Genomic DNA, 26,858 nt, shown 5'->3' on the forward strand with positions numbered 1-26,858 from the left:
ATAATGATAGAAATAATAATTAATACGATAATCAGCTTCAGACCGGCCATTAAATTAAAAATTATTTATTGTAGACCATTATTTGGCATTAAATAGACGGATCAATAAATGACATATTTTAATGGGGGGTAATTACAAACACTAAAAAACTTTAATAATTTCAATAGTGGGGCTAATTTGATAATTCATTATCATTTGGTTTGGTACTAATATAGTACTACTAAATATCACATTTAACCCAATAGTTTCACATTTAATCCCTGGTATTATTTGCACTTACAGACAGTAGTTTAAAAGAAATAGCTATAATTATAATGTCAAATAATGCCAATAAGTTTAGACAATTAAAACACTCGGATTTATCCACTGGTATGAATGCTATGATTTTTTACATACAGTAATACAGTAACAGTATAATGTATTATATAAAATTTATTATAGCATTATTTATACACTTATACTGTATTCAATGATATACCTAAATCTCACATAAAATTACTATATTTTTAAAATGAGTTTATGTAAATAATTAATAATTAACATTAATTTACATGAAGGTATAAATATCTAAAATACCCCCAAAAATGTCATAATCTATGTATTATTTGTGTTGTCATTTTGTAAATACAAATTACAAGAATAACAAATTATTGTAAAGTAATAATAATATATACTATTTTGTAATTAGATAAATATTTTTAAAAAAGCGTTTAATCAAATATTATTTGTATATTTATTTCCAAAAAATATAATTTATTATAAGTTAAAGGGTATTATATTAAACAGTATTATACATATAATATGTATGATATTATAGATTATATGTAAGTCTGTAACCATAGTGTCATTAGAAAAGGACTTTCTATTCCTAGAATTGAAGGTTACTATAGATTGGCATTGCTTTCAAATATAAGTTATGTTTATATCATATATTCAACGGTTCTATATTTATATACACTGTATATAACGTATATCATAATAAATCCTATTTCTACTATTATCGACACATACACACACATACATACATATATACATACATACATACATACAYACACACACACACACAYACACACACACACACACACACACACACACACACACACACACACACACACATACACACATACACACATACACACATACACACATACACACATACACACATACACACATACACACACACACACACATACACACATACACACATACACACACACATACACACATACACACATACACACATACACACATACACACATACACACATACACACATACACACATACACACATACACACATACACACATACACACATACACACATACACACATACACACATACACACATACACACATACACACATACACACATACACACATACACACATACACACATACACACATACACACATACACACATACACACATACACACATACACACATACACACATACACACATACACACATACACACATACACACATACACACATACACACATACACACATACACACATACACACATACACACATACACACATACACACATACACACATACACACATACACACATACACACAGTGTATGATATGTCATACACACAATGATTTGAATATAATGTATGGATATTTAAATTAGTTTTCAAACATTTGAAAGTATTTTCTTAAAACTAACTTAAATGTTAAAACTTTTGATTGTAATTACAGTTATTTAATGGATTAAATAGCTGTAGAGTTTGCCAAAAATATTAAACTATTAAATTTTGAAGACATGGTTTGCACATAGATTGTGATGTATGACCTGTCGAGTAGATTATGTTATACTGAATATCGATAACAGATTGTAATCAATCATAACATTACTATTTCCGTCAATTTAAGGCCACATTCTTCTATGAAATTTTGTAAATGGTTTGTCATATTTGATAATTATATATAAAACCAGGGTTAAGCAAGGTTTTGGATTTTAGGGGGGGGTAGACCGGGGTAAAATTTACAAAATTCTCAAAAAATCTTGGGGGGGGGTATTGGGTGGGGTAAGATTTTTATTGCATTTTTAAACGGCAATTTTTTCAAAAATCCAAAATCAAGGGGGGGGTCTAGAGAAAATTCCCTAAAAATTCCTTAAGTTCCCGAATATTCCCATGTAAATTCAATAAAATTCCCACAAGTTCCCGTATAAATTCCCATTAATTAAAATAATGTTATTTTTTGAAGACTTTTAACGTTATTTTAACTATTTTTAATCAATAATTAGATTTTTATAAATATTAAAAACATAAAAACACTTACTAAAATAGTATCAACTAAAATTAAAATTTTTATAAATTTCAAAAAAATTTTCGGCGCCTTCGGCGCCGAAATTTTAGGGGGGGGGGGGTCATTTCTCCTCGTTTTTAAGCGACAATTTTTTCAATTTGGTCAAAAAGTCTGGGGGGGTAAAATCCCAATTTCTCGATCTTAGGGGGGGTATTTTGGCCTTACCCCCCCCTACCCCCCCCCCCCCTTACTTAACCCTGATATAAAACATATTTATTACTATTTATTGTAAGTCTTATTTTAATAATAATTCAAATATTTATTATCTTATATATCTTGAATTATATATAATTATCTAATAAAATTCAAAGCTATATTATAAATTTTGATAATAAAAATATTTTGTCAAATATGAAAATTTAATTAAAAAAAATAAATAATAAATATACATAATTTTATTTTTACTGAGTAGCTCAAGAATAACTACAGTATAAAAGTATTTTAAATTACTTATGTATTGTAAATATAAGGAAAATAATTAAAGTTAACCTTATTTCTGATATTTTATCGAAAAAATCAAATTAATAGTAATTTAATTTATAGTAAAAATCAGATAATAAACTTAATTTACGAATACAAAGATGTTTTAATTACTAATCACTATATAATTTGAAGGCTTAAAATTAAATCAATTTTTAAATCAAAAAACAAATTTCATAAATTATTATTTAAAATAAACACATAACCAAAAATTTATGTAGAAATTAATTAATATTAAAATTAATGTATTTATTAAATAACAGACATATCAAATAACAAAATTATGAAATATTTAAATAATTTTAATAAAAACAGTTAACCCAATAAATTAAACAAATATTATCTTAGATTAAATCCAAAGTTAACAGTCAGACAATCTCTGACTTTAATTTGCATTTCATTACATTTTTGTCGACTTAGTCCGCAATCAATAGATTGGTAAACAATTCGATAACATTTAGATATTTTTGAATTAAATTCAAATGAATCTTTCAATTCAATTGACTTCAATAGAGTACCAAAAATATTTAAAATAGTTTTCAATAGGTTTTCATAATATGAATCGCAATTAACCCAAAATGATATGTCGTGAATGTGTTGTTTATTAAAAATGTTTCCAGTTTTATAAGTTTTATCGTTTTCATCAAAATAAAGATATTTTGACCATAAAATTGTTGAATCAGTTATTTTAAACAATAATTGAGATAATTGTTCGACATTTAATCTAATGTATAATTCATCATAACTTCCTATTTGTGTTTCATTTATCTTAATTACGTTTTTTTCATAAATTAGGTTTTTATTAAAATAATTTCTTAGTTTGTTTAGTATAATTAAATTATAATTAAATACAATCCAATGTTTAATAAAAGGACAAATATTAGTGTTATAATCAATAGTAGATTGTGTTTCAAGTAATCCATAAACCTTTTCTTTCAAGTCATTAAGCAATTGTATTACTAAATAATTGGTGAATAAATTCTTATTATTATTTAATAAAATATGTGATAATTTCCCAAAATTCATACAAATATTATCTCTTTTCTCTAAAGTAAAAGTTTTAGCAAAATTAGTATTAAATGAAATATTATTCAATCGATAACCAATAAACTGGTAGTCAAACATAAAATCATTGTAATCAATGATAACAAAGTTACCATTTGTAGCCATTTCTGGCAATTGCCACGAATCAGACCACTTGCGATCAGTCTCTTCAATATCATTGACACCACTTTGACCGCTACAGAGACTAACCATAACTTTAATACTTTTATCGCCAATAAATCTTTGAGCGCTTTCAAAGAACTCTTTTAATAGCTGACGATTTAATCCAATTTTCATTTTCTTAGTCAAAACATGAGGGAAATTAAAGATAATATAAGATATATCATTTCGACACATCAATAGCGGATATTCTTCGAGTTTAGTGGCATCCACTCCCAAATAGACATTATGTCCGTTATCTATAAGATATTCACGATTGTCTTTTATCAATGAATTAGATTTATGATTGTCTACAACATCTGTGGCTATTATTTTACATTTAAAAGATTGATATAAATATCGAGAAAAAGTGAAGTTTCCGTCGCCTAAAGTCAAAATACAATCGCTTTCAAAAAACAAATTCTTCGTCGTCTTCATTAAATGACAATTCATTGGCTGACTTGATGTCATCGATGGCAATGGCATTGTTATTGTCTTTACGGATTAGATGTCTTAACAAATTTATTATGTGATGTCGAGACACTTGATCCAAATATGGCTTATGTCTAGCTATCAATTGATCGCATGTGTTGTCCACTGTCTGGTCGGTGATGTGGTCACGGATGGGAACAATAAGTTTCCTATACTTTAAATTTGTTTTGTCATAATATCTTAATATAAGACACTTTGGATTATCAACTAATGATAATGAATGGCATTCAATGGTTTGACTGTTTTTTGCCATTTCATTGAATAGCAAAACATTTGTCATATGTTTAGAAAACACGTGATGTTATAAAACAATAATAAACATAACGTAGTGTTTGTTGTCAACAAAGTTGTGATTATTTTCAAATTTTAAGACAATTAAAGTGTCATCAGATCTGATAAGTGGTCTGACATCGAAATATAAGATATCAATTGACTAATTGATGACAATATGTCAACATTGAGAAAGTTGTCAAAAGTTGGTGATCTCATACCACTTCCATATCATATAACTCCTGAAAATAGGTTTGAAATCCTTAACCAAATTATAACACCTTTATATGGGAAGTCATACGACAAACAATTGGGTATTAAATACACGAAAAACAAGAAAATCTTGCAATCGTTTGGCAAACGGTTGCGTGAAATCAATTCACCGGTTATTTGTGCGGGTGATGGACTTGTCTGTCCTCTGGAACGGGTCAAAGAATCACCAATTGTTGAAAGATACCGTAACAAAGATGAGTTTAGTATATGGCCAGGAATTGATGGTTATAACCGGACGCTCGGCTTTTTTGTAGGCCAGCCATCTGTTAATAAACAGGTGTATTGTGTAGAGCCCTATCATATTGTTGTCAGTCGGGAATCGCATCTAAGTATTGCCGAAAAGTTTCAAAGTTATCTCAAATATATCACTAAATATGATTCGTGTGAAAACTATGGACTCGGAGGTCATTGGAGACGCTTTCACATTAGATCTAATTGTTTAGGTGATCACATGGTCACCGCTATTCTCCATCCACAACAACTATCACAAGAGCAACTCAATGATGAAATGAATCAATTGAGACAATTCTTTGAAGACGATTGCAGAATCAAATCCTTTTATTTTCAGGCCTCAAGACATACCAGACTTAGTGATGAAAAATCGCCGTTTATTAACATTTTTGGTGATAAAACTATCACTGAATCACTCTTTGATAAGAAATTTGAGATATCAGTCGATTCATTCTTTCAAATCAATACAACTGCCGCTGAAGTCTTATACAAGACTATAATGTCAGAGTTAAATGTTAACAAAAAAACAACAGTTCTGGATATATGTTGTGGTACGGGAACTCTGGCCATATTGATGGCATCAGATGTGTGTCGGGTCGTTGGCATCGATTCATCCCAATCAGCCATTAATGATGCCAAGAAAAATGCCGCCTTTAATGGTATCAAAAATGCCGTTTTTATTTCCGGAACAGTTGAACGTGAACTACCAAAACTTGTCGATGAATTATATTCAGATAATATAGTAGTTGTCGCAAACCCTACCAGAGCTGGTCTTCATCCGAGTGTTATAAACATTTTGCGTGAATTAAATTTTATCCGAAAGATAGTGTATGTCTCGTGTAAACCGGAAGGCTATGCTTTAAGAAATTTTGTACACTTGTGTGTGCCATCCAACAGACACAACTCTCACTTGGGATCACCTTTTGTGCCGATAAATGCCGTACCCGTGGATCTGTTCCCTCAAACAAATCATTGCGAACTAATCATCACTTTTGAAAGGTTTTAGACTTTATGTAAAATTTTGTCACTTTATTCTGTAGTTGTTTTTTAAGATAATATAATTTGTGTTATAAATTATAACTTAAAGTTACAAAAAAATAAATATTTTATGAATAGATTATTAAAATATTGATTACATTTTATTGAAAGTATTTAAATGTTTATCCATTTGATACAATTGTTGCATTTGTTGTGACACTCTTAGCAATGTCTTTACCCTTTCTTCTTCCACATCAATGAGTTTGTCATTCAAAGAATCATTTCCATCGACTGCTTGTTTATTGTATTTATCGGCAAAGTTGTCGACCAATTTCTTGAATGTCGGTAATAAACAATTCAATTGATTATTATTAGCACTCAATGAATGCAAATTTAATTCATTTTCGGTGACATTAATTTGTTTGGATTTATTGTTTAAGGTTTGGATTTTATCGTTGATTTTATCCAATTGTGATATAATCTCTGATGAAGTCATCATCTGATTCTTCAATTGTCTATATATGTAATCACAAGTTAATAACAAATATGATAAATAAATGTATGAAATGATCACCTCTTGGATTCAGGCATTTGTTGAGCCAATTGTGACCAATCGATAGTTGGTTTAAGTAGTGACAGGTCTTCATCAATACATTTACCAATTGTTTGACCCATTTGTTGCATTTGGTCATCGAGTTTGATGTCAAATGAATTGAGTTTTGAATGACTTTTATTAGATTTGAAAGACATTATCGATGAAAATGACGATCACATCAATCAATTGACACTTAAATAACATTTAATTTAATATTATTATCAGTTTTAGCGCTCAATTCAATGATAAAATGTATTAAATATTCATATATAACGTTACGTTTGAATTATAATTATTTTAAAGTTATTGATAAACATTAGAAACATTGAGTCAAACAAATAACATGTGATTTGAAACAAAGTTATCCACAAAAAAGTCTCTTTGATTATCACCAAAGAGTTTGATCCCATGAGTGATTAGATTATATGTGTGTATATTGTGTAATGAGCTTATGTTATGAGTCGTAACATATCAACGGTGGCCACGTTTGGCACAATATATCTGTCGCGGCCGCTGTCGGTATGTTTAGAGTCTCTGTTCAAGACATCAAATGATGTATTGTTTCAAACGGCAAATGTATTTCTTTTGATGGCTTTCTTGTCAACCAATGGTATATACGGTGTATTATATCTTCGCGTTTGTCTTACCATTGGTTGTCTATTGATTTGGTTGTGGGCGTGGGTCGTGACCTGTGAGGCCGATATCATTGTCTGGAATGTCTTGTTTACCACAATTAATGCCATTCATGTCATTATCATTATCTGGAAATTACATCCATTTGTTAGGTCTTTATATAATTAATGCATTTTTATCATTCATTTATTTATTTATTTAGCTTTAATTGTCAATAGGTTTCCACACGACGTGGAAATGGTTTATCGAAATTTGTTTCAGCCGTTAAAAGTGTCGCGAAATGTATTTAAACAGATATATGACTGCACTCGTGAAATACAAACACTTAAACCAAACGATATCTATGCCATCGAAGGTCAGACTCGAGTCGATAGACTGACACTATTGTTGTCCGGAAGAGTATCTGTGATAAGAAATGGCAAACCGCTACACATTTTAGATAGCCATCAGTTTCTTGATTCTCCCGAATGGTTTGGTGTCGGCACTCAAGAAACATACGAAGTGTCAATTGTTGCCTTAGAAGAATCTCGTCTTATGATTTGGAACAGAGATAAACTCAAACTTTCAATTTCTTGTGATCTTTACTTACAATCACTTATAGACAATATTCTTGGTAAAGATGTCGTCAAAAAACTTCTTTTGGTTACCGATTCTGTGGGCAATCATAACTCTGCTGCAGGAGAAAGGACTACACTTATAATACCCAATCATCGATCTATGGATCTACTCATAAAAAGAAGTCAACTCAATGGCAATGGTTTGTCATACATTCTGAAATAATTTATTATTATTTTTCAATTACCGGTAATTTATATTTGATTTGTTTGATAATAGACACAAATGTTAATTGTTTTTGGAATTTATCGCGAATTACAGAATCAGACGCCGAGACCTGTGTTTAAACAATTCATACATTTTAATGGATTTTTAATTTCAATCCTTTAAATATTAATGATTGTATAGTTAACGCATAATTTATTATTTGTTATATATTTTTTAATATACAATAAGTAATTAATGTAATATAAATAATCAAATATATTATATTTATTTATTACATTAGTATATATTAGTTTAGTTTTCTATTTTAATGTTACTGACAGCTAATATTTTTCTATATACAACTTAGGATATATTGTATATCAATATAAATTTATCATACAATATATGTATGCGGATATATACAGTACAGTATATATGTATATATTTTAATAATTTTTTATAACTCATTTTTTAAAAATAATAAGATTGTAATTTTTAAGCCTTTAATTGTGCCATTACCGGTAATTGTATTTTGCATTTAATGCAGCTTTTAATTGTAATTTTACATTTAATTTTAATAAATTTTTACTAACAAAATAATTTGATATTGGTAACTTTTTAAAAATAATTAAATATTTTTGGTAGATTTAAAATCTATATAAAAAAAATTCTGTAATTTAAAATGAATTTTTAAACTAATATTTTATATTACGGTAATAGTGTTCAGTTAAACAATTATTAGGCTGATCTACAAACAATATATTGAATTTATTAGTTTTATTTTGCAAAATATTTACCGGTAAAAGTTAAAAACCTCGATTCACATAATAATTTATAATAATTTTTAAAAATGTCAATAATCAACAAAATTCATAATTAATTAATATATCATTTATTTAATAAAATATATTATACTTATTGTTAATATGTTATTGAAATTATTTAAAGTATTTACTGTTATAATTACATTTACAGTACATTATTATAATGTTGAATACCTATTATACTGTAGATGTAATGCCTATACAATATGATACCTGTATAGTAATACCTGTTAATCAATATAAAAGCATTAAAAATCACATCTAATAACTAATATATGATAATAACAACATACAGTATACACTGTATATACTGTACAATACTGCTGTAGGATATACTGTATTAATATTATAATAGTGAAGTGTATTACAGTTTTTGTGTCAATTATCACATGAGTGTCCACAACATAGTGGACACATCAATAACCATCTAATTGAAGACTTTAAAGTAATCAAACAATTATCAACATTTATGCAACATTTGGTAATCAACCGATAGTAAGGACTGCGGTCAGAGATGTCGGGTCGAAATGTTTTGCCAACTCATTACTCCCGAAGCTCAACTCAATTCCCGATTTTATCACCAAATGGTCGATCAATACTAAGAATACGTGAGAAATATTTATTGGTTTTAGTGGTGATTGTCTTCATTGTGTTCAGTGTTATTGGTGTGGCCTTTCTTCCTGAACTTAAGGCCAGCAATGTTTACAAATACATCAAACCGGCCGATAATTTAGGGCCCGATCTCTTAGGATTAGTGCCGCCAATAGAGTCGGGTCACGCATTGGGAGGTCATGACACACACACTGCCAGAGCTAAGTTTGAAGACGCGGAGCGACTTCGGGCCAAAATTAGTCAACATTTTAGTTATAATTTAAGTCAATTGAATGCCGTACTCCCGAAACCTAATGAAAATGCTTTGCCTCAAGACTTGACTGAAAAACATGAGGACTTCGATGATAACTGGAAACCTCTAGTATTACCCAATGGTGAAGATAGCGATCCCGAAGTGAGGAAAAAGAGAGACTTTATTAAGGAAATGATGAGAGAGGCGTGGGTTCACTACAAGACCTATGCCTGGGGTGAGAATGAATTGAAACCGATCTCAAAGAAGGGACACTCGGCCGGCATTTTTGGAACAACCAAATTAGGTACTGATATATCAATTATTATCGATATTGTTAATGATTGTTATCAATGAAAAGGGGCCACAATTGTTGATGGATTGGACACATTGTTCATAATGGGAATGAAGGATGAGTTCAAAGAAGGTCGCGATTGGATTCAACAGAATCTAAACTTCGATGAAATCAATAGTGAAGTCTCAGTCTTTGAGACAGTTATTCGTTTCGTTGGCGGACTTCTCACATGTTATGCCTTTACTAAAGATGACATGTTTTTAGAAAAGGCTAATTCAATAGCCGCCCGAATGTTGCCCGCATTCAATACACCGACGGGATTACCTCACGCTCTGGTCAACCCGTCGACCGGTTCGAGTAAGAACTATGTCTGGGCCTCACAGTCCAGCTCTATATTATCAGAAGTCGGTACTCTTCACTTGGAATTCCTATATTTAAGTGATATTACTGGCGATAATACATATAAAGATAAAGTCATAAGCATTAGGCATAGACTCAATGAGTTACCTAAACCTCACGGAGGGTTATATCCAAACTATATTAGTCCTAAAACCGGTCAATTTGGTCAACGTATGTATCGATTTTTATTTATAATTTTATTTATTAAACTACTATTTATTGATTTATAGCAATAATTTGATAATAATTTTATGTAAATCACAATATATTGATTGCAATGTGTGTTAACAACAGTAATGTTATATATTATTAAATTAGTAGTGTTTCTAATATAATAATAAATAATGTTTAGGCATATTATAATTCTGCTCCTTTTATAATTTCTACCCGTAGGGCATAACTGCCCTCATTATTAACATAATAATAGATGCATATTATCATTACAATTAATATTTACTAATTTTATTTAAGTATTAATACTGTATATTATAATACTATATTATACAATGATACTCTACTTTTATGTACTATTAAATGTATTCAATACTCTAACTTATAAGTGATAAGCACTTTATTACAAAAAAAAAATTAAATCAACACTACTGTAGTTAATACAGTATATACATTATAATTTAATTCAAATATTTAATCTAAATTATTATATACCAGTAGTCTATATTTAATAGACTTAATAAACAATAAAATTTATTATACTGTATATCACATAGCAAATATTAAATGAATTCATTTTATGCAGATATTTTAATTAATTAATTTTTTAAACTTAAATTTTAAATAACAAAATTGTAATTTAATTGTTTTTTTTATTATTTTAAACTATTACTACTTATATTGACTCACGTTATCGATATTATTAAAATTAATCTGAATTTTAATAACAATTGTTTTAGATTATCAAAAAAGATATTTTAAATATTTATAAAGAATATAATTCAATATTTATAATCTATAAAAAATATAATTAATTTTATCATTTAAATATTAGCACATATATCAGTGGGAGCTCTGGGAGATAGCTTTTATGAGTATCTTTTGAAAGAATGGATCCAATCGGGTGGTAAAGACATGGAAGCGCGTCATATGTGGGATGAGGCCATTGCAGCCATAGACAAGAATTTAGTACAAAAGTCTCGATCAGGTCTAACATATATCGCCGAAATGAAATACGATAGACTTGAGCACAAAATGGATCATTTGGCCTGTTTTATCACTGGACTTATTGCACTCAGTGGTCAATCACTTGATGCACAACTGAAAAATCATTACTTGGAATTAGGGGCACAACTATCCCATACATGTCACGAGTCATATGCAAGAACTGACACAGGAATAGGTCCCGAATCGTTCAGATTTACTGATAATATTGAAGCAAAAGCTGTCAGGTATTGAATTGAAATTTTTAAAGTACTGTATTTTAATTTATATATAATTATTATTTTTATATTATTAGACCAAATGAGAAATATTACATTCAAAGACCTGAAGTGATTGAGGGATGGTTTTACATGTGGCGACTAACCCACGACAACAAGTATAGAGACTGGGCGTGGGAGGCGACACAGGCTATCTATAAATATTGCAGAACAGAGACGGGATATTCTGGTATTAAAAACGTTTACGACGTAAACGGTCCTAAAGACGACGTTCAGCAAAGCTTTCTTTTGGCCGAAACATTGAAATATTTATATCTTATATTTTCTACCGACGATTTAGTCTCATTTGAGGAATGGGTGTTCAATACAGAAGCCCATCCGTTGCCAATTTTTGGCAAAAATCCGGCCTATTATAAGAAATCATTAAATTAATTTATTGTGCAATTTACTGACTGATCCATAACCCAATCTTATGATTCAACACTGTATACTGTATGATAACATTATAAATTTATTATTATTATTGTATATTATGTTAACTCAAAATTTAAAAAAAAATTAATTAAAAGATTAATCATATTGATTGATAAAAATTTATATTCTGATCTATATTAGATCATGATTTACCTTAATTTAACTAATTAGTGATGTTAGTGATAATATGATCTAATTTACCGGTAATCTTAAATTGTACGTAAGGTAATACAGTATTTGATAAAATCAATGTATGAATCTCTATAATGAAACAATATTGTAATAGAAAACTAGGTTAAAAATTAACTTAATTGCGTTATTGTAATCATTAAAAAACAAATAGCAATATGCTTTGAGATTTTAAAATATTTTTTATTTATATTTAATATAATTTGACACTTTATTAGTAATTTTTTAATAATCTGTACATTTGAAAAATGTGTATTTATTTTGTAAGTTATTTTAACATTGTATTTCAGACATAATATTATCAATTTTAATTGTATATAATATTGGGTTTAATTCAATAATTTTCATTATTATTATTATTATTATATTATCATTATTAATATGTTGTTGGCGTTCATTAAATGTTGTATTATTAATGTCTTGTTTTGTCTCACAATTATAACAAATATAAAAGCAAAAGATGTTTTTAAACAATTTAATTGAAACCAAATTAGAAATTAATTTGTTTAAAAAATTAAAGTTAATTAACATTAATTTGGAGACTATTTCAAACTAATCGAATCATTTGAATTATAATTAAAATTGAAATAAAAAGCTGCGAATAATAATAAACATCTGAACTACTGACTAATCAATACATCTTTTGCTAAAACAAGTGCTTAATTAATAAAATCAAATTAAAATTTAAATTCATTGTTTGTAGTATCGGCTGAACCGAATTGGAACTCATTGTTATCATCGACTGTCGGCGCAATGGCTGACTCTTCATCTTCAGTACCAAAGTATCGTTCGATGATTTCAAAAGCTTTTTGATAGATCTCTACGTTTTCATGTGATTGCAAATACTCTATTTTGTCGAGACCTGGAAATTACAATTCAAATTAGGCTAATATTATTCATTCAAATAAGTCTTACTAAACACTTACCATAACATTCTTCTATTTTAACGGCAAACTCGTTAATTCCGCTACCATTAGGACCTTTAGCCAAAACATCACCTAATCTTAAGATATTTTCGAGGCCATTAAGTGCCACTTGAATTATTTTGGGATCATTTACAGTCAACAGTTCACATAATGGAGGTATACATCCCTGATCTACTAAATACTTTATTTGTTCGGGTGATCCACCACTGGTAGCATTTGTCACGGCCCACGCCGCCTCCTTTCGGGTCTTGAATTCGGCGCGAGTTAAGATCTCAATGAGAACTGGAAATATATTAGAGTTAATAACCGCCTGAATCTGTTGTTTATTTCCGGCGGTAATGTTGGATATCGTCCAACAGGACTCCTTTCGGATCGACTCTTTAGTATATGACAAAAGGTGCAGAAGACACGGCAAAGCATTGCAATTAAGAATTACTTGAGTTTGCATGTCATCGCCGGTCACAATATTGCCGACGGCCCTCAAGGCGGCCGATACAACGCTTTGGTTTGAATGCATCAATAGTTCTACTAATCGGCGACAAACTCCAGCGTCGATTACGGCTTGAATTTTTTCATTGGGACCATCACTAAGATATGATAGCGCCCAACACGCATCTGATAAGACATCACTATCATTGTGAAAGAGAAGTCGCGCCAAAACAGGCAGACATGGACTGACAGTTTCAAACTTTGCCGGAGGGTTTTTGCCGCGACAAAGGTTAGAGAGGGCCCAAACGGCATTCCGGGTCATTGATATTCGTGAAGATTTTCCTAACAATCTGTTTCAAAAACAATTACCGGTAATAATAAAACATTTATTATTATTTTTAGTTAACTATTCTTACTGAAGTAAAGGCATGAGAGCTCCGTTATTCAGCACAAAGTCTCGACATTCGGGGGAATCGCCAGCAATGTTACCCAAAGCCCAAACTGCTTGTTCCTGTACGTCCTCTTGAGTTGACTCTAAAAGTCGTATAAACACTGGAACAGCTCCCGCTTCGATCACCATTCGGGTCTGCAATGAAGTGCCAGACGCAACGTTGGTCAGAGCCCATGAAGCCTCAAATTGAAGAACTGAGTTATCATCCCTATGAAGAAATTCAACAAATCGCGGAACAATTCCCGTTTGGATCACTTCATCAATCGGTGGGTTTGGTTCTAGTAATCAAATATAAGATACAAAATGAATAATTTGTATTATTCTGTCAATCATTCAAATGTCACTAAATTTACAAACCTTTTGACAAAAGTTTCCTAAATTTTTGTGTAGCTATAAGTTGTTGTTCCGTGTCGTCCGTATAAAGCGCGGCCACCATTTCGGGTGTGATTTGACTGCCAATGATACCCGAATCGTCTGGTTGTGATCCTTGAGACCATTCATCACCAGTTTGTGCTAAATTTCTTCGTTTGCAAAGTTCAGTATCTCTTTTTTGTTTCCTTAATTGGACGCCTTCTTCCTCTCTTCTCCTCCTAAGTTCTGTTGCGTCCAAACCCTGATTCTTGTATCGGTGACGATGAGCACCGGCACCACTGGACGTCCCACTCGATGATGACATTATGACTGCTGATGACAACTATATCAGTGACCGATATGTCAACTGCAAACACGATTCACATGTAATGACACCCAAAATGTTTGAACAATCGGTTAATTTAATACCAAAGAGTGACAAATCAAGTCTTGTTTGCAATCAATCGATGTCTGTATCTATCAATCAATTCAATGCAATCAATGGTTAGTCATTCAAGTTGTGAACGCATTGAACGCATCACTCAATGAATATGTGATAAACATTCACACATTGAGTGAGACTTACAGTACTTTACTATACGTTATAATGTATTACAGTATATGTGTTAGTGTTGAGCACAACGGCTAACAAATACATTAAAACACTGAAAGCATTGATTGCATTGATTGCACACCAATTGCATTGAATCACTCAATCATTAACGACATCTATCAACACATTTACTAAATATTCAAAACTTTAAATTAAATTTGATTTCAAATTAATCTCAAATAAATAGTGATTTTAGTTTATTATATTTTAATTTATTATTATTTCGATAATTTTAGTTTTTACTATTTTTTATTAAGTGTGTCATAATATAAAAACACATTTATTCATAATATTTCAAAAGTTATAGAAAATAATGACAAATAATTTTCATGTATTATTATTATTACTTTTTAGTATTGATGGGTAACTTCGCAATCAATAATACAAATCAGTTTAAAGTTATCTAATAAAAAGCATTTACTTATAATGAAATGTATGGATAAAATTGACTTTAATTTAGAAAAATACCGTTCAGTAAAATTTGTTGATCAGCTTATGGCTAATGTTATGATATCATAATAAGACTATAATATTGTATACAGTACTGTATGATAATCTGCATCGGCATTGCCTTAACTGCGGTGAGACATGGGAAGCTTGCGGTCAATAATTATCTCGAGAACCGTTGGTCAGATCTTGCGGTCAAACATATAAAAGTTCTAGAGAATAAAAAGATAGGAACTAAGGTCCACTTGAAAAAATTTTAGGTCCACCAGGGGGCCCACAAAATAAATAAAACATGAAAATTTTGTACTAAAAAAGCTGCGGTCAGTGAATATCTGGAAAACCATTGGTCAGATCTTGCGGTCAAACATATAAAAGTTGTGAAGAATAAAAAGATAGAAACTAGGGTTGACATTAAAAAATTTTAGGTCCACCAGGGAACCCACAAAAAAAATAAAACATGAAAATTTTGTACTAAAAAAGTGGCGGTTAGTAATTATCTCGAGAACTAGTGGTCAGATCTTGCGGTCAAACATATAAAAATTATAGAAAATAAAAAGATAGAAAATATAGTTCATTTATAAAAATTCTAGGATAACCAGGGGACCTACAAAAAAATAAAACAAAAATTTTGTATTAAAAAAATATTGATCATTGTTTATCTGAAAAACTAGATGCCAGATCTTTCGGTCAAACCTTTAAAAGTTTTTAAAACTTTAAAAGTAAACAATAATTTAAATTAAAAAAATTTAAATTTTTTTGAACCTCACAAAAAATTAAAACCTATATTTTTATTTAATAGAAAAATGTTATATTTTTATGGGTTTTCTGGTAGACCAAAAATTATTCTTATTAACCATTTTTTTAATTTATAAATGTTTACAACTTTTATATTTTTGATCGCAAGATCTGACCACTGGTTTTTAAAATACTCACTAACCGCAACTTTTTTAATAAAAAAGTTATTTTTTTGTGAATCCCTTAGTTGGCCTAGAATTTTTATAAGTGAACTATAGTTTCTATCTTTTTATTTTCTATAATTTTAATATGTTTGACCGCAAGATCTGACCACTGGTTTTATAGATAATCACTGAATACCATTTTGCCAAATAAAAATGTTTTATTTTTTTTTGTTGAAATTCTGGTTGAACTAAAATTTTTTCAAGTAGACCATAATTTTTATTTTTTTATTGTCTACAATTTTTATATGTTTGACCGCAAGATCTGACCACTAGTTCTCGAGATAATTACTGACCGCCACTTTTTTAGTACAAAATTTTAATGTTTTATTTTTTTTGTGGGTTCCCTGGTGGACCTAAAATTTTTTAATGTCAACCCTAGTTTCTATCTTTTTATTCTTCACAACTTTTATATGTTTGACCGCAAGATCTGACCAACGGTTCTCGAGATACACCCTGACCACCACTTTTTTACATTAAAATAAATGGGTTTTATTTTTTTTGTGGGCCCCCTGGTGGACCTAAAATTTTTTCAACCTTAGTTCCTAACTTTTTATTCTCTAGAACTTTTATATGTTTGACCGCAAGATCTGACCAACGGTTCTCGAGATACTCCCTGACCGCCACTTTTTTAATACAAATTTTTTATGATTTATTTTTTTTGTGGGCCCCCTGGTGGACCTAAAATTTTTTCAAGTGGACCCTAGTTCCTAACTTTTTATGCTCAACAACTTTTATATGTTTGACCGCAAGATCTGACCACCGGTTCTCGAGATAATTATTGACCGCAAGCTTCCCATGTCTCACCGCAGTTAAGGCAATGCCTCTGCATCTCAATTGTCTATTTTTAAGCTATTTTTATAATTTTGAGTTCAAATTAAGGTTTTGATGAAAAATATAATATTATAATAGAAATATGTTTGAAACCAAATGACAATATCTTAAAGAAAATGTGTAAAATAGTCGACAAATATTTTTTGTCAAAATCACAAACTCATTATTTATTTAAAGAGTAAGTATATTAGTGGGTGAGTGGGTGAGTGGGTGAGTGGGTGAGTGGGTAATAGAATGAATGATTAGTAACTAAGTAATTACTAATAAAGTTAAATTAATAAGTAACATAAATTAGATATACTTTCTACAAGTTTGTTCTGGCAATGCTATCTGTCATTATCAACCGGGTATATCAATAAAGAAAACTAACCTAGCACGTTTTTTTAAATTTTTAAATTTCATTGGAAGCAAAATTAATAAAAAATTCTTGACTAAAATAGTCACATAAAATCTTAGGAGACATTCGTTATCTGTGTCTCCTTTGATACAATACGTAATGAAAATAAAAATAATTTCAAAATTTTTTAATGAATTACTTTTATAAATATATTTTATAATTACCGAAACTTGTATTTATCATAACAATTTACAAATATATATATATATTGTAATTTATATACAATAATAAAATACTTATAAAATGTATATTTAAAATATAATTTAAACTCATTTAAAAATTAGTTGAAAAGTTTATTTTGAAATTCAAGCTTTAAAAGTCTTCGAACTCTTATTTGTATTAATTTTTAATTTAATATAATCAAGTGTTTTAAATTTATCAAGGTTAATTAACTTATTTCTAATTTGTATCCATTCATTAGGTATATCTGACGGTGTTTTAACTAATTCATCGATTTCTTGTTGTGAAAGTAATTTCAATTTATCCAAAGATTGTTCAGCAATTAATTTATAATCATTTCTCGCAGTTTCCGATAAATTAATTAATTGCTTAAAGTTATCCTACATTAAGAACATAATCGTAATTAATATATAAAAATCAATTATGAATTAATAATCTTTAGTTATAACGTTTACCTGTGATCCGTCATAATTCAAAACTCCAACACAGCTAACAATTCCTTGTTTTTTGCAGACAATACCTAAACTTTTCATATTTAATGCAAAAACAATATGTGTTTCATTTGTCTCTGCAATTGTTATAAGATTATGTAGACTATCGTCGAGTCCACCCCTGCTCTCAATTTTTTCAATATCCGGAGTAATAATTAAAAGCTTTAATTTATTAATCTTTGCATATTTAGTCACTTCTTTAAATCCATAAATCAAACGCCTTTTCATTGATGCCTTAATTGGATCTCTTGCGTGAAGTCTGTCTTGAAATAAAACTAAATCACTTAAAAGATTAATTGTAATTTTATCGATCTCTTCAGTTAATTGTTGACAACAATATTCACGAAATGATTTAAAATGAAGCAAACGTTTGTTCAAAGCCTCCAAATCATAAATCTCATCACAAGATTGTCCATCACTTTGAATAACATTATCTTTTGGTAAAAGCAAACCATTCCTCTCGTTGTGAATAATTCTCTTAAGATGTGTTGGTTTCTTAGCCTTTGGTATTTCTCTTTCTTTACCTCTCTTTCGTGATGGCGCTGAAGAGTCCAGAATATTACGAGGGGTTTGAACAGTAGTTGTCTTCTTTGAATTGCTTTGATTTCTATATATGGCAAGAGTTGATCCCTTTTTATTTTTATCATCAATTGTCAACTTTTCGGTTATAAACTGTTCCAGAGTTAGTTTAGGCGCTTTTGTACTACTTTTTTGTTTTGATTTGTTTTTCCCTCCCCTTGTCTTTGAATTATTATTATTATTATTATTATTGTTATTGACTCCAGAAATTGTTGGTATTGCCACCAAATGTTGTGATGATTGACTTAAGATCACCTTTTTATCACTATTGTCAACATTACTTGTTGTGTCTAATTTGGCACTTCTTGGTGTAAAAGTGGGTGCATTAGGATTGAGATCAGTCCAGTCCTATAAAAATATAATACAATCAAAATGATAATCAAATTAATCAAACAATTAAGTTAGACTTACCAATGGACACAATTTAAACATATTTATTGACAAATAATTACAATCAATCAATAATAATATTAATGAGTGTTTCAATTATTATTCAAAACAATCAATTATTTAATAAATTATTATTATTTTAATTACTAATTAAAATAATAATAGCATTCAATATCTTTAACTGTAATATCATATCAATCATGTCATACATCTACTCTATAATACATTGTTTCTAATAATCATTAATTTATATCCCCTTTAATTGATGTCTTAATTATAATACAAACCAAACATAAAGAGAGTCACTATTTATATGAAAAGTTAGATAAATGTAAACAATAAATATTATTCAATACATTGACAGAAGTATCAAATAATGGAGACATTTGTCCTAATTTTGTGAAAAATTATTTATCAATAGTTTATTATTTAAGTAAAATTAGTAATTTTTTTAATAAACATTTCAATGAAATGCAGTCAAAACCATATAATGATTAGAAATTTCTGTGTAAATGTATTGTAAATATTGTTTCAAACAATTTGTTTGTCTATTAAAATAAGTTTAACTAATTTGAAAGCAATGAAAACAATGAAACATTCTGTAAGTATTAAACCATTGATTGTAGTCTTAAGATATCACTAAACCTATTGTTCACTCACTTATTAGACCAACAAATATGATAATCAATTAATAACTGATTTAAGACAACAGTTAACAGCAATTTCATTATCATTAAAGCCGTCGTATTTATGGGAACTAAGTTTAGGTGATTATAGACATGTCATCCATTTGTGCCATCAGTTGGACATTGATTTAAGTGAATTAAAAGTTATTTATATAAAAGATTTGATATTTATTTGCAATTATCAATTGTTGGCAAAACATTTGGCATATATATTGAATAATACTTTCAATGCTGTTATTGATGTCTCTCCTACTCTTCATTTACCAAATGTATTATCACCGGAACAGATTGAATCCAAAAAATCTATTATAAGATATATATTAAGTCAACTTAAACTTCATGAAAACGATTCAAACATTTCAATTGATATAATCGATGATCACATCGACTTATGTTTCATTTGTGGGGCCTTTTTAGGATATCCTATAATTTATAGCAATAATGATCACCAAAATGGTAATTGTTTGGCCTTTCAATCTCTTTGTGCTTATAGTGTTCATTGGGATGACTGTAATCATCAAATATATTCATTTAGTTGTCCAGAAAGATATATTAAACAGTTTGAAACACATATTAATTCGTGGTTTGAAGTAATAAATAGACAATCTATAGATTGCATATCTAAATGTTTATCACTTGATATACGAATCAAAACATTACCTTTTATATTGACTTAGAATTATCTACAAATTATATAAATTTATATATAATTAAAATGATATATTATTGTATTTATTATTTTGTATATAAAAAGTATTTATATTTCTATTAATAAATATTCGAAAATGACTTTTTATGAAATATTTGTTAAACTAATTTTCATTATTTTCGTCCTCTTCTTCATAATTATCATTGAAAATAGCTCTCAGATCAGGAACTTTAGAGCTTTCATCCAATTCATGGTCATCTTCATCGTTGACATCTATTTTGATTAGACCTGTGAAGAGCGCGTATCCAACCATAGCGGCCGTAGCGACTAAACCGGATAATATAATGTCAGTCCATTTGTTTGCAAATTCATTTTCATCTGTATTATCACTGGTTGTGTCCGAGTCTTGTGTTGCTTTTGGATTGTCTTCCTTAACGGTTGGAAAATACTTTTGTAAAATTTTATTTACAAATTTTGTTAAATTATCGCAAGACTTGATGTGATTCTGAAGAACTTTATTATGTGTCGGAACTTTGAAAAGTGGAGCTAAATATCCAAAAACTAAGGCATCAAAAGAACTCGGATTTTTGCCAAAGAAATACTCGTCTTTAAGTCGCTCTGAAAGTAGTGTTAAGCACTTCTGTGCTTCGCCTATGACTGAGTCGGCAATCATTGTATTATTAATATCACCGTTCAATGCTTGGCCACCAAATCGCGACCGAACTGTCTTTTCGGCCAAATTCTTGTAATAATTAGGTATAAAGTAATTTGTGGGAAAAGGCAGTCTTTTTGCATACCATCCTCTCATGAGTTGTACGTAATTTTGTTCGTCCATCCAAAACAAGTAAAGTAATGCCGGCTCTAATTGACTCTTTAGTAGTGACTCGTAGGCCAACACATCCGACACATCTTTTGACGAGAGATTAAAGTCTGCGCTATAGTTCTGTTCCTTCAGATATGTCACCAGTTTCTTCATATCGCATAATCGCGTATTTTTATGTTTAAACGATGGCAACGATGTCAACAAAGGATTATTTACAATCACTGTCTTTACGGGAACTCCACTAATGATAATTAAATTATCAAATAATGTGATCAATCATTGAGTCAAATGAATGATAAAATAGATAATTACCTGAAGCGGCAAAAGGCAAGCATTTGAAGACATTTGTAGTCAATCGATGGTAAACCCCAATCACCGGACCAGACGTTTAACTCAAACTTTGCACTCATTTTGGGATCAATTGTTGTCTTTTGTTTAACATATCATTCAATCGATTAATAACTCGATTATGAAATGCAAACAAACATTGCATTCAAAAGAATCCAACAAAACGTGCAATACTTTTGTTGTTGACTTCAAAAAATAATATTTCTATAGAAACTGTCAACAAAAATGTCACATAATTTGTACTCATTTGTACCAATACTTTGATTTGAAAATAATTTATTAATAATTTAGATGTTTATCATATGTTATACTTATATTAATATTAATATTAATATACAGTTATTACAGTATATTCTATGATTAGAACTACTTTATACTGTAGTTATAGAGCAATGAATTGAAACAATTTTTAAGAACCGAACCGAACGGTTGCACTCATTATAATCATTAATATTGTGATACACTTTGAATAACAATCAATTGATTCATTTATAGTAACATTAATTGTTTGCTAACTTATGATATTTATTTTGATTTGAGTCCACGTCTAGTGTTTAATTGAATTAACAGTCAATTAGTTTATATTGAATTTAATTGAATAATTGACTGACTTTTGCCATACATTGACATCAATTATACATTTGTTTTGATATATTTTCTATCATTAGTTTTGATGTCTTTTTAATTCAATATTTTTGAATATTTATAAATTTGTGTCAATAATCAAGTTATAAGACGAAGACACAAATGTCGGGTCAGAAGACATCTCCGTTGAAGAACTTCTTTGCCGGTGGTTTTGGTGGTATGTGTTTGGTATCAGCGGGTCATCCATTGGACACAATCAAAGTGCGATTGCAGACAATGCCGCTACCAATGGCCGGACAGAAACCATTATATGCGGGAACTTTTGATTGCGCGAAGAAGATTATAGTCAAAGAAGGGGCACTCGGACTATACAAAGGCATGGCTGCGCCCCTCACGGGTGTCAGTCCTATGTTTGCCGTCTGTTTTCTTGGATTTGGTATCGGAAAGCGTTTACAGCAAACCAAAGAAGACGATCCGTTAACTATGATTCAATTGTTTAATGCGGGTATGATATCGGGTGTGTTCACAACTGCCATAATGGCACCGGGAGAGAGAATCAAATGTCTAATTCAAGTACAGGCAGCAGACTCTAAGACACCCATCAAATACAAGGGACCCGTCGATTGTGCCAAACAATTGTATCGCGAGGGAGGAATAAGAAGCATATATAAGGGAACGGCAGCCACTCTTTTGCGAGACGTACCGGCGAGTGGCATGTATTTCATGACATATGAATGGTTACAACAAGTTTTAACACCAGAAGGCAAATCACGAAGTGATCTGAGTGCTGGTCGAACTTTATTTGCTGGAGGAATGGCCGGTATTTTTAACTGGATGGTAGCCATACCTCCAGATGTACTCAAGTCTAGACTTCAAACAGCACCGGAGGGTAAATACCCGAATGGTATTAGGGATGTATTTAGACTAATGCTCAAAGAGGAGGGTATTGGAGCTCTTTATAAGGGCGCCACACCTGTTATGTTAAGAGCTTTTCCGGCAAACGCCGCCTGTTTTTTTGGGTACGAGTTGGCCATGAAATTCCTTAATAAGTTTACTCCTAATCTTTAATGTCAAGATTTTTTATCACCATTTATTCAATTATTGAAATAATAATAATTATGAAAGTAAACACAAACACCTAAGCAATAATTATATTTTAAAATTTAATAAAATAATTAATGCAATATTTCTTTATTAATCCAATCAATATTTTGATTCTAATTATTGTTTAGAGATTTTAAAATTACTGTTATTTTGTTTATATTGTTTTTTAAGTTTTCATATAATATATAACATTCAAATCAAGTTATTAAATTAAAATTGATTATATGATAGCCCTTACGATAAATATAACTATGTATTATACAGTACAGTAACATATCTTAATTGGTTTATTAATTTTCAACGAATAGTTTCCAAATTCTTTCCATTTTTCTGAAAATATTTTATTTTTATTTTCTAACCCTTTAGAGGGATAAATATATTTTATAATAATTTTAAGTTTAAATACTATGCATAAAATTTTATTTACATAATTTTAAATAAATATGAATTTAATAAATTTAGTCATACTATTCGACAAAATACCACTCAATATTCAATTGGTTATAATATGTGTGGAATTATGATTCAATAGATAGTATAACATGAAAATATATTTTCTGGAAATTTCTAGAGAATAAAAGGAAATTTACTCGAAATCTRATTATTTTCATTAATATTAAATTATAAAAAATACTGTATAAAACATTTCTATATTTATTGTAAAACTATTTTAAATATTATATATTTTATAATACTTATTAAGTAATATTAATTTTAAAATGAGTTATAATCAAAGTATATATTTTATAATTGCAATGTATTTATTAATTAACTTAAATATTTTTGCAAATAAAACTCCAATTTTTATTAACTTACAGTCATTTAAAATATTTACATTATTTTATTTATTAATAATTTAGTTTATTATTTAATAACGACTGACTCAAACACATTAACTTTTTAAAAATAGCGCTATTTCTATACTTTAAATAAAAGCAAAAATATTTTAATGTAGATTTGGTGTGGGGGTAGTTGGCGTTTATTATTTTTAAAAAATAAATTTTAAAAAATCAAATTTGCGGCTGTACATAACATAATTTAAATTATACTAAAAGTTAAATAAGTATAAATCTTTTATTTAAAAAATTGTGGTTWTMATATCAGTGTTAAAGGATATAAATACTTATTTGATAAATATATAAAATTTGTTAAAAAATAAGCCAAAGTTTAGTTATGAATTTTAAAAAATATTATAATTTACAAAATTTTAAATTTTATTATTAATTAAAATTTTAATGTTTTTCTAGTTTTAGTAATAATGTTTAAGAAACTAAATGTATTTTTAATAAAAATTAGAATTTTATTAAAAAATATATATTAATACTTTAATATAACTTTTTTGTGAAATACTACACAAATATTCTATAGAATATGTTGGAAGTTTCGAAAAAAATTGACTTGCAACTTTGTAATTTTATTGCCATAAAATGGTGCCATTTTAAAAATTTTAATTATTAAAATATGAAATCCCATTTATTCATATATAAGATATATATTGTTAAAATAAATTTCAATTAATAATTTTTGAAATAAGTGGTGTATTTTGAAAATACCTCTTAATGAGCCGTTATATCAATTGATATTTTAGTCTAATTTTTATTTTATTTTATTTATTACTACCGTTTTTAACAACTTAATTAGACATCAATTTTAAAATTTAATAAAAAATTTCATAATGATATGCAACTAATAATCACTAAACCTGCCAAACACTGGCAGATAATGCGATAACTAAAATAGCCGAATGACAGTAAATGTGATAAATGGTAAATACAGTATTATAAATGTTTTAAATGTCTAAATTTAGTTATAATTAATTAAATTATATGATCGATCAATCAATAAATAAATAATTTAATATCATAAGATCGATCAATAATTAATAAATGATCGATCAATACTGTAAAATAAATAATTAAATAAATAATTTTAATTAATAATAAATTAAATTTGAGAAAAAATCATGAGTGACATGAATTTGATATACAATAAAAACTTATAACATGTCTAGGATTTTGTGCCCCAAATCAAGCAAACTCCAGGAGTATAGCAATTATGACTAAACCTATCACTTATAGCATTACCTGTCATGAAATGTCTTGTACTCAGACGGTAATAGTCATTAATAATGTCGTTAATTATTGTGTTAAAGATTAATGTTATTTAGGGTAAACTAATGGGATTTTTACGTTAATCATACAAAAAATTATATTTAAAACTAAACCAACTGAGAAAGCTATATAGCATTTCTAAACAAACTTCTAGAAAGTTTATCAAATTGTTGTATTAACTGTTTTTCTGACTCAACTACTTCCAGAATACACACTTTGTTACACATTTATCCACTGACCGACATTCACACACTTTAAACACTTACTTATTATTCAAATATTAATTAAGTTTATGAAAAAAATAATATATATATATATATATATATATATATTTGTCGACAATTTTGAAAATGTTTAAGAGCTAAGAAGTTAGACATTTATGACATTTTATCAAATATCTGAATCCAAAGTCAAAATTTAGAAATTCTAAAAACGGACACACATTACAAATTCAAATAACAAATAATTTTGTTGATATTTTTTAATTGTTTGGTATTTAAGGTAATTTAATATATTTATAATAAATAGAATATTAATTTATTGCAAAATTTGTAAAGATTTGTAAAAATAACAAAACGTAATATTAAAAGTGATAGTAAGTAAGTGTTTTATTTAATTGTAAAACATTATAAGCACATACAGTATATTCAATATTACAATACAATAGTATTTTAGTATAATATATGAATTTACGTCAATTTATTTTCAATTCTTTAATATGACATATTTAATGTTCTAACAATTTCTATTGAATTTTATTGTATTGTATTGAATGTATTATTTAAGTTTTAAAAAATATTATTAGTTTATAAATCAATGTCTGTCCTAAACATAAAATACATTTTTATATTTTTTTGTT

The 26,858-nt window shown here is 28.6% G+C and overlaps 8 protein-coding genes across 8 annotated transcripts; 4 read left to right on the forward strand and 4 right to left on the reverse strand.

Moving 5' to 3' along the window:
• Positions 1-3,829: 3,829 nt before the first annotated feature.
• On the reverse strand, positions 3,830-4,756 carry LOC128963625 (uncharacterized). The gene is made up of 2 exons (XM_054310139.1): positions 3,920-4,756; positions 3,830-3,842 (listed from the first exon to the last, which is right to left on the reverse strand). Exons 1-2 carry the CDS (start codon positions 4,483-4,485, stop codon positions 3,830-3,832), a joined length of 579 nt encoding a protein of 192 aa, XP_054166114.1. The 5' UTR covers positions 4,486-4,756.
• Positions 4,757-4,797: 41 nt separating this feature from the next.
• Positions 4,798-6,271, forward strand: LOC128963411 (tRNA (uracil-5-)-methyltransferase homolog B-like). The gene has a single exon (XM_054309915.1). The coding sequence runs from the start codon at positions 4,940-4,942 to the stop codon at positions 6,269-6,271; it is 1,332 nt and encodes a 443-aa protein (XP_054165890.1). The 5' UTR covers positions 4,798-4,939.
• An 879-nt stretch (positions 6,272-7,150) lies between these two features.
• On the forward strand, positions 7,151-8,435 carry LOC128963412 (popeye domain-containing protein 2-like). The gene is made up of 3 exons (XM_054309916.1): positions 7,151-7,623; positions 7,690-8,228; positions 8,306-8,435. The coding sequence occupies exons 1-3, from the start codon at positions 7,295-7,297 to the stop codon at positions 8,371-8,373; spliced, it is 936 nt and encodes a 311-aa protein (XP_054165891.1). The 5' UTR covers positions 7,151-7,294; the 3' UTR covers positions 8,374-8,435.
• A 940-nt stretch (positions 8,436-9,375) lies between these two features.
• Positions 9,376-12,441, forward strand: LOC128963408 (mannosyl-oligosaccharide 1,2-alpha-mannosidase IA-like). The gene is made up of 4 exons (XM_054309913.1): positions 9,376-10,205; positions 10,260-10,763; positions 11,599-11,995; positions 12,064-12,441. The coding sequence occupies exons 1-4, from the start codon at positions 9,572-9,574 to the stop codon at positions 12,416-12,418; spliced, it is 1,890 nt and encodes a 629-aa protein (XP_054165888.1). The 5' UTR covers positions 9,376-9,571; the 3' UTR covers positions 12,419-12,441.
• Positions 12,442-12,977: 536 nt separating this feature from the next.
• Positions 12,978-15,486, reverse strand: LOC128963409 (importin subunit alpha-7-like). Its single transcript, XM_054309914.1, has 4 exons — positions 14,813-15,486; positions 14,421-14,733; positions 13,576-14,354; positions 12,978-13,511 (listed from the first exon to the last, which is right to left on the reverse strand). The coding sequence occupies exons 1-4, from the start codon at positions 15,129-15,131 to the stop codon at positions 13,327-13,329; spliced, it is 1,596 nt and encodes a 531-aa protein (XP_054165889.1). The 5' UTR covers positions 15,132-15,486; the 3' UTR covers positions 12,978-13,326.
• A 2,474-nt stretch (positions 15,487-17,960) lies between these two features.
• On the reverse strand, positions 17,961-19,763 carry LOC128963626 (selenocysteine insertion sequence-binding protein 2-like). The gene is made up of 4 exons (XM_054310140.1): positions 19,715-19,763; positions 18,689-19,651; positions 18,421-18,613; positions 17,961-17,986 (listed from the first exon to the last, which is right to left on the reverse strand). The coding sequence occupies exons 1-4, from the start codon at positions 19,733-19,735 to the stop codon at positions 17,961-17,963; spliced, it is 1,203 nt and encodes a 400-aa protein (XP_054166115.1). The 5' UTR covers positions 19,736-19,763.
• A 1,428-nt stretch (positions 19,764-21,191) lies between these two features.
• Positions 21,192-22,373, reverse strand: LOC128963627 (metaxin-1-like). The gene is made up of 2 exons (XM_054310141.1): positions 22,164-22,373; positions 21,192-22,092 (listed from the first exon to the last, which is right to left on the reverse strand). The coding sequence occupies exons 1-2, from the start codon at positions 22,259-22,261 to the stop codon at positions 21,192-21,194; spliced, it is 999 nt and encodes a 332-aa protein (XP_054166116.1). The 5' UTR covers positions 22,262-22,373.
• Positions 22,374-22,546: 173 nt separating this feature from the next.
• On the forward strand, positions 22,547-23,923 carry LOC128963805 (mitochondrial carnitine/acylcarnitine carrier protein-like). Its single transcript, XM_054310336.1, has one exon. It carries the CDS (start codon positions 22,947-22,949, stop codon positions 23,850-23,852), a length of 906 nt encoding a protein of 301 aa, XP_054166311.1. The 5' UTR covers positions 22,547-22,946; the 3' UTR covers positions 23,853-23,923.
• The last annotated feature ends 2,935 nt before the right edge of the window (positions 23,924-26,858 follow it).

The sequence above is a fragment of the Oppia nitens genome, unplaced genomic scaffold (genome assembly GCF_028296485.1).
Source record: "Oppia nitens isolate AA-2021 unplaced genomic scaffold, nextdenovo-longstitch-racon4-pilon3 scaffold7_pilon_pilon_pilon, whole genome shotgun sequence".
Lineage (NCBI taxonomy): Eukaryota > Metazoa > Arthropoda > Arachnida > Sarcoptiformes > Oppiidae > Oppia > Oppia nitens.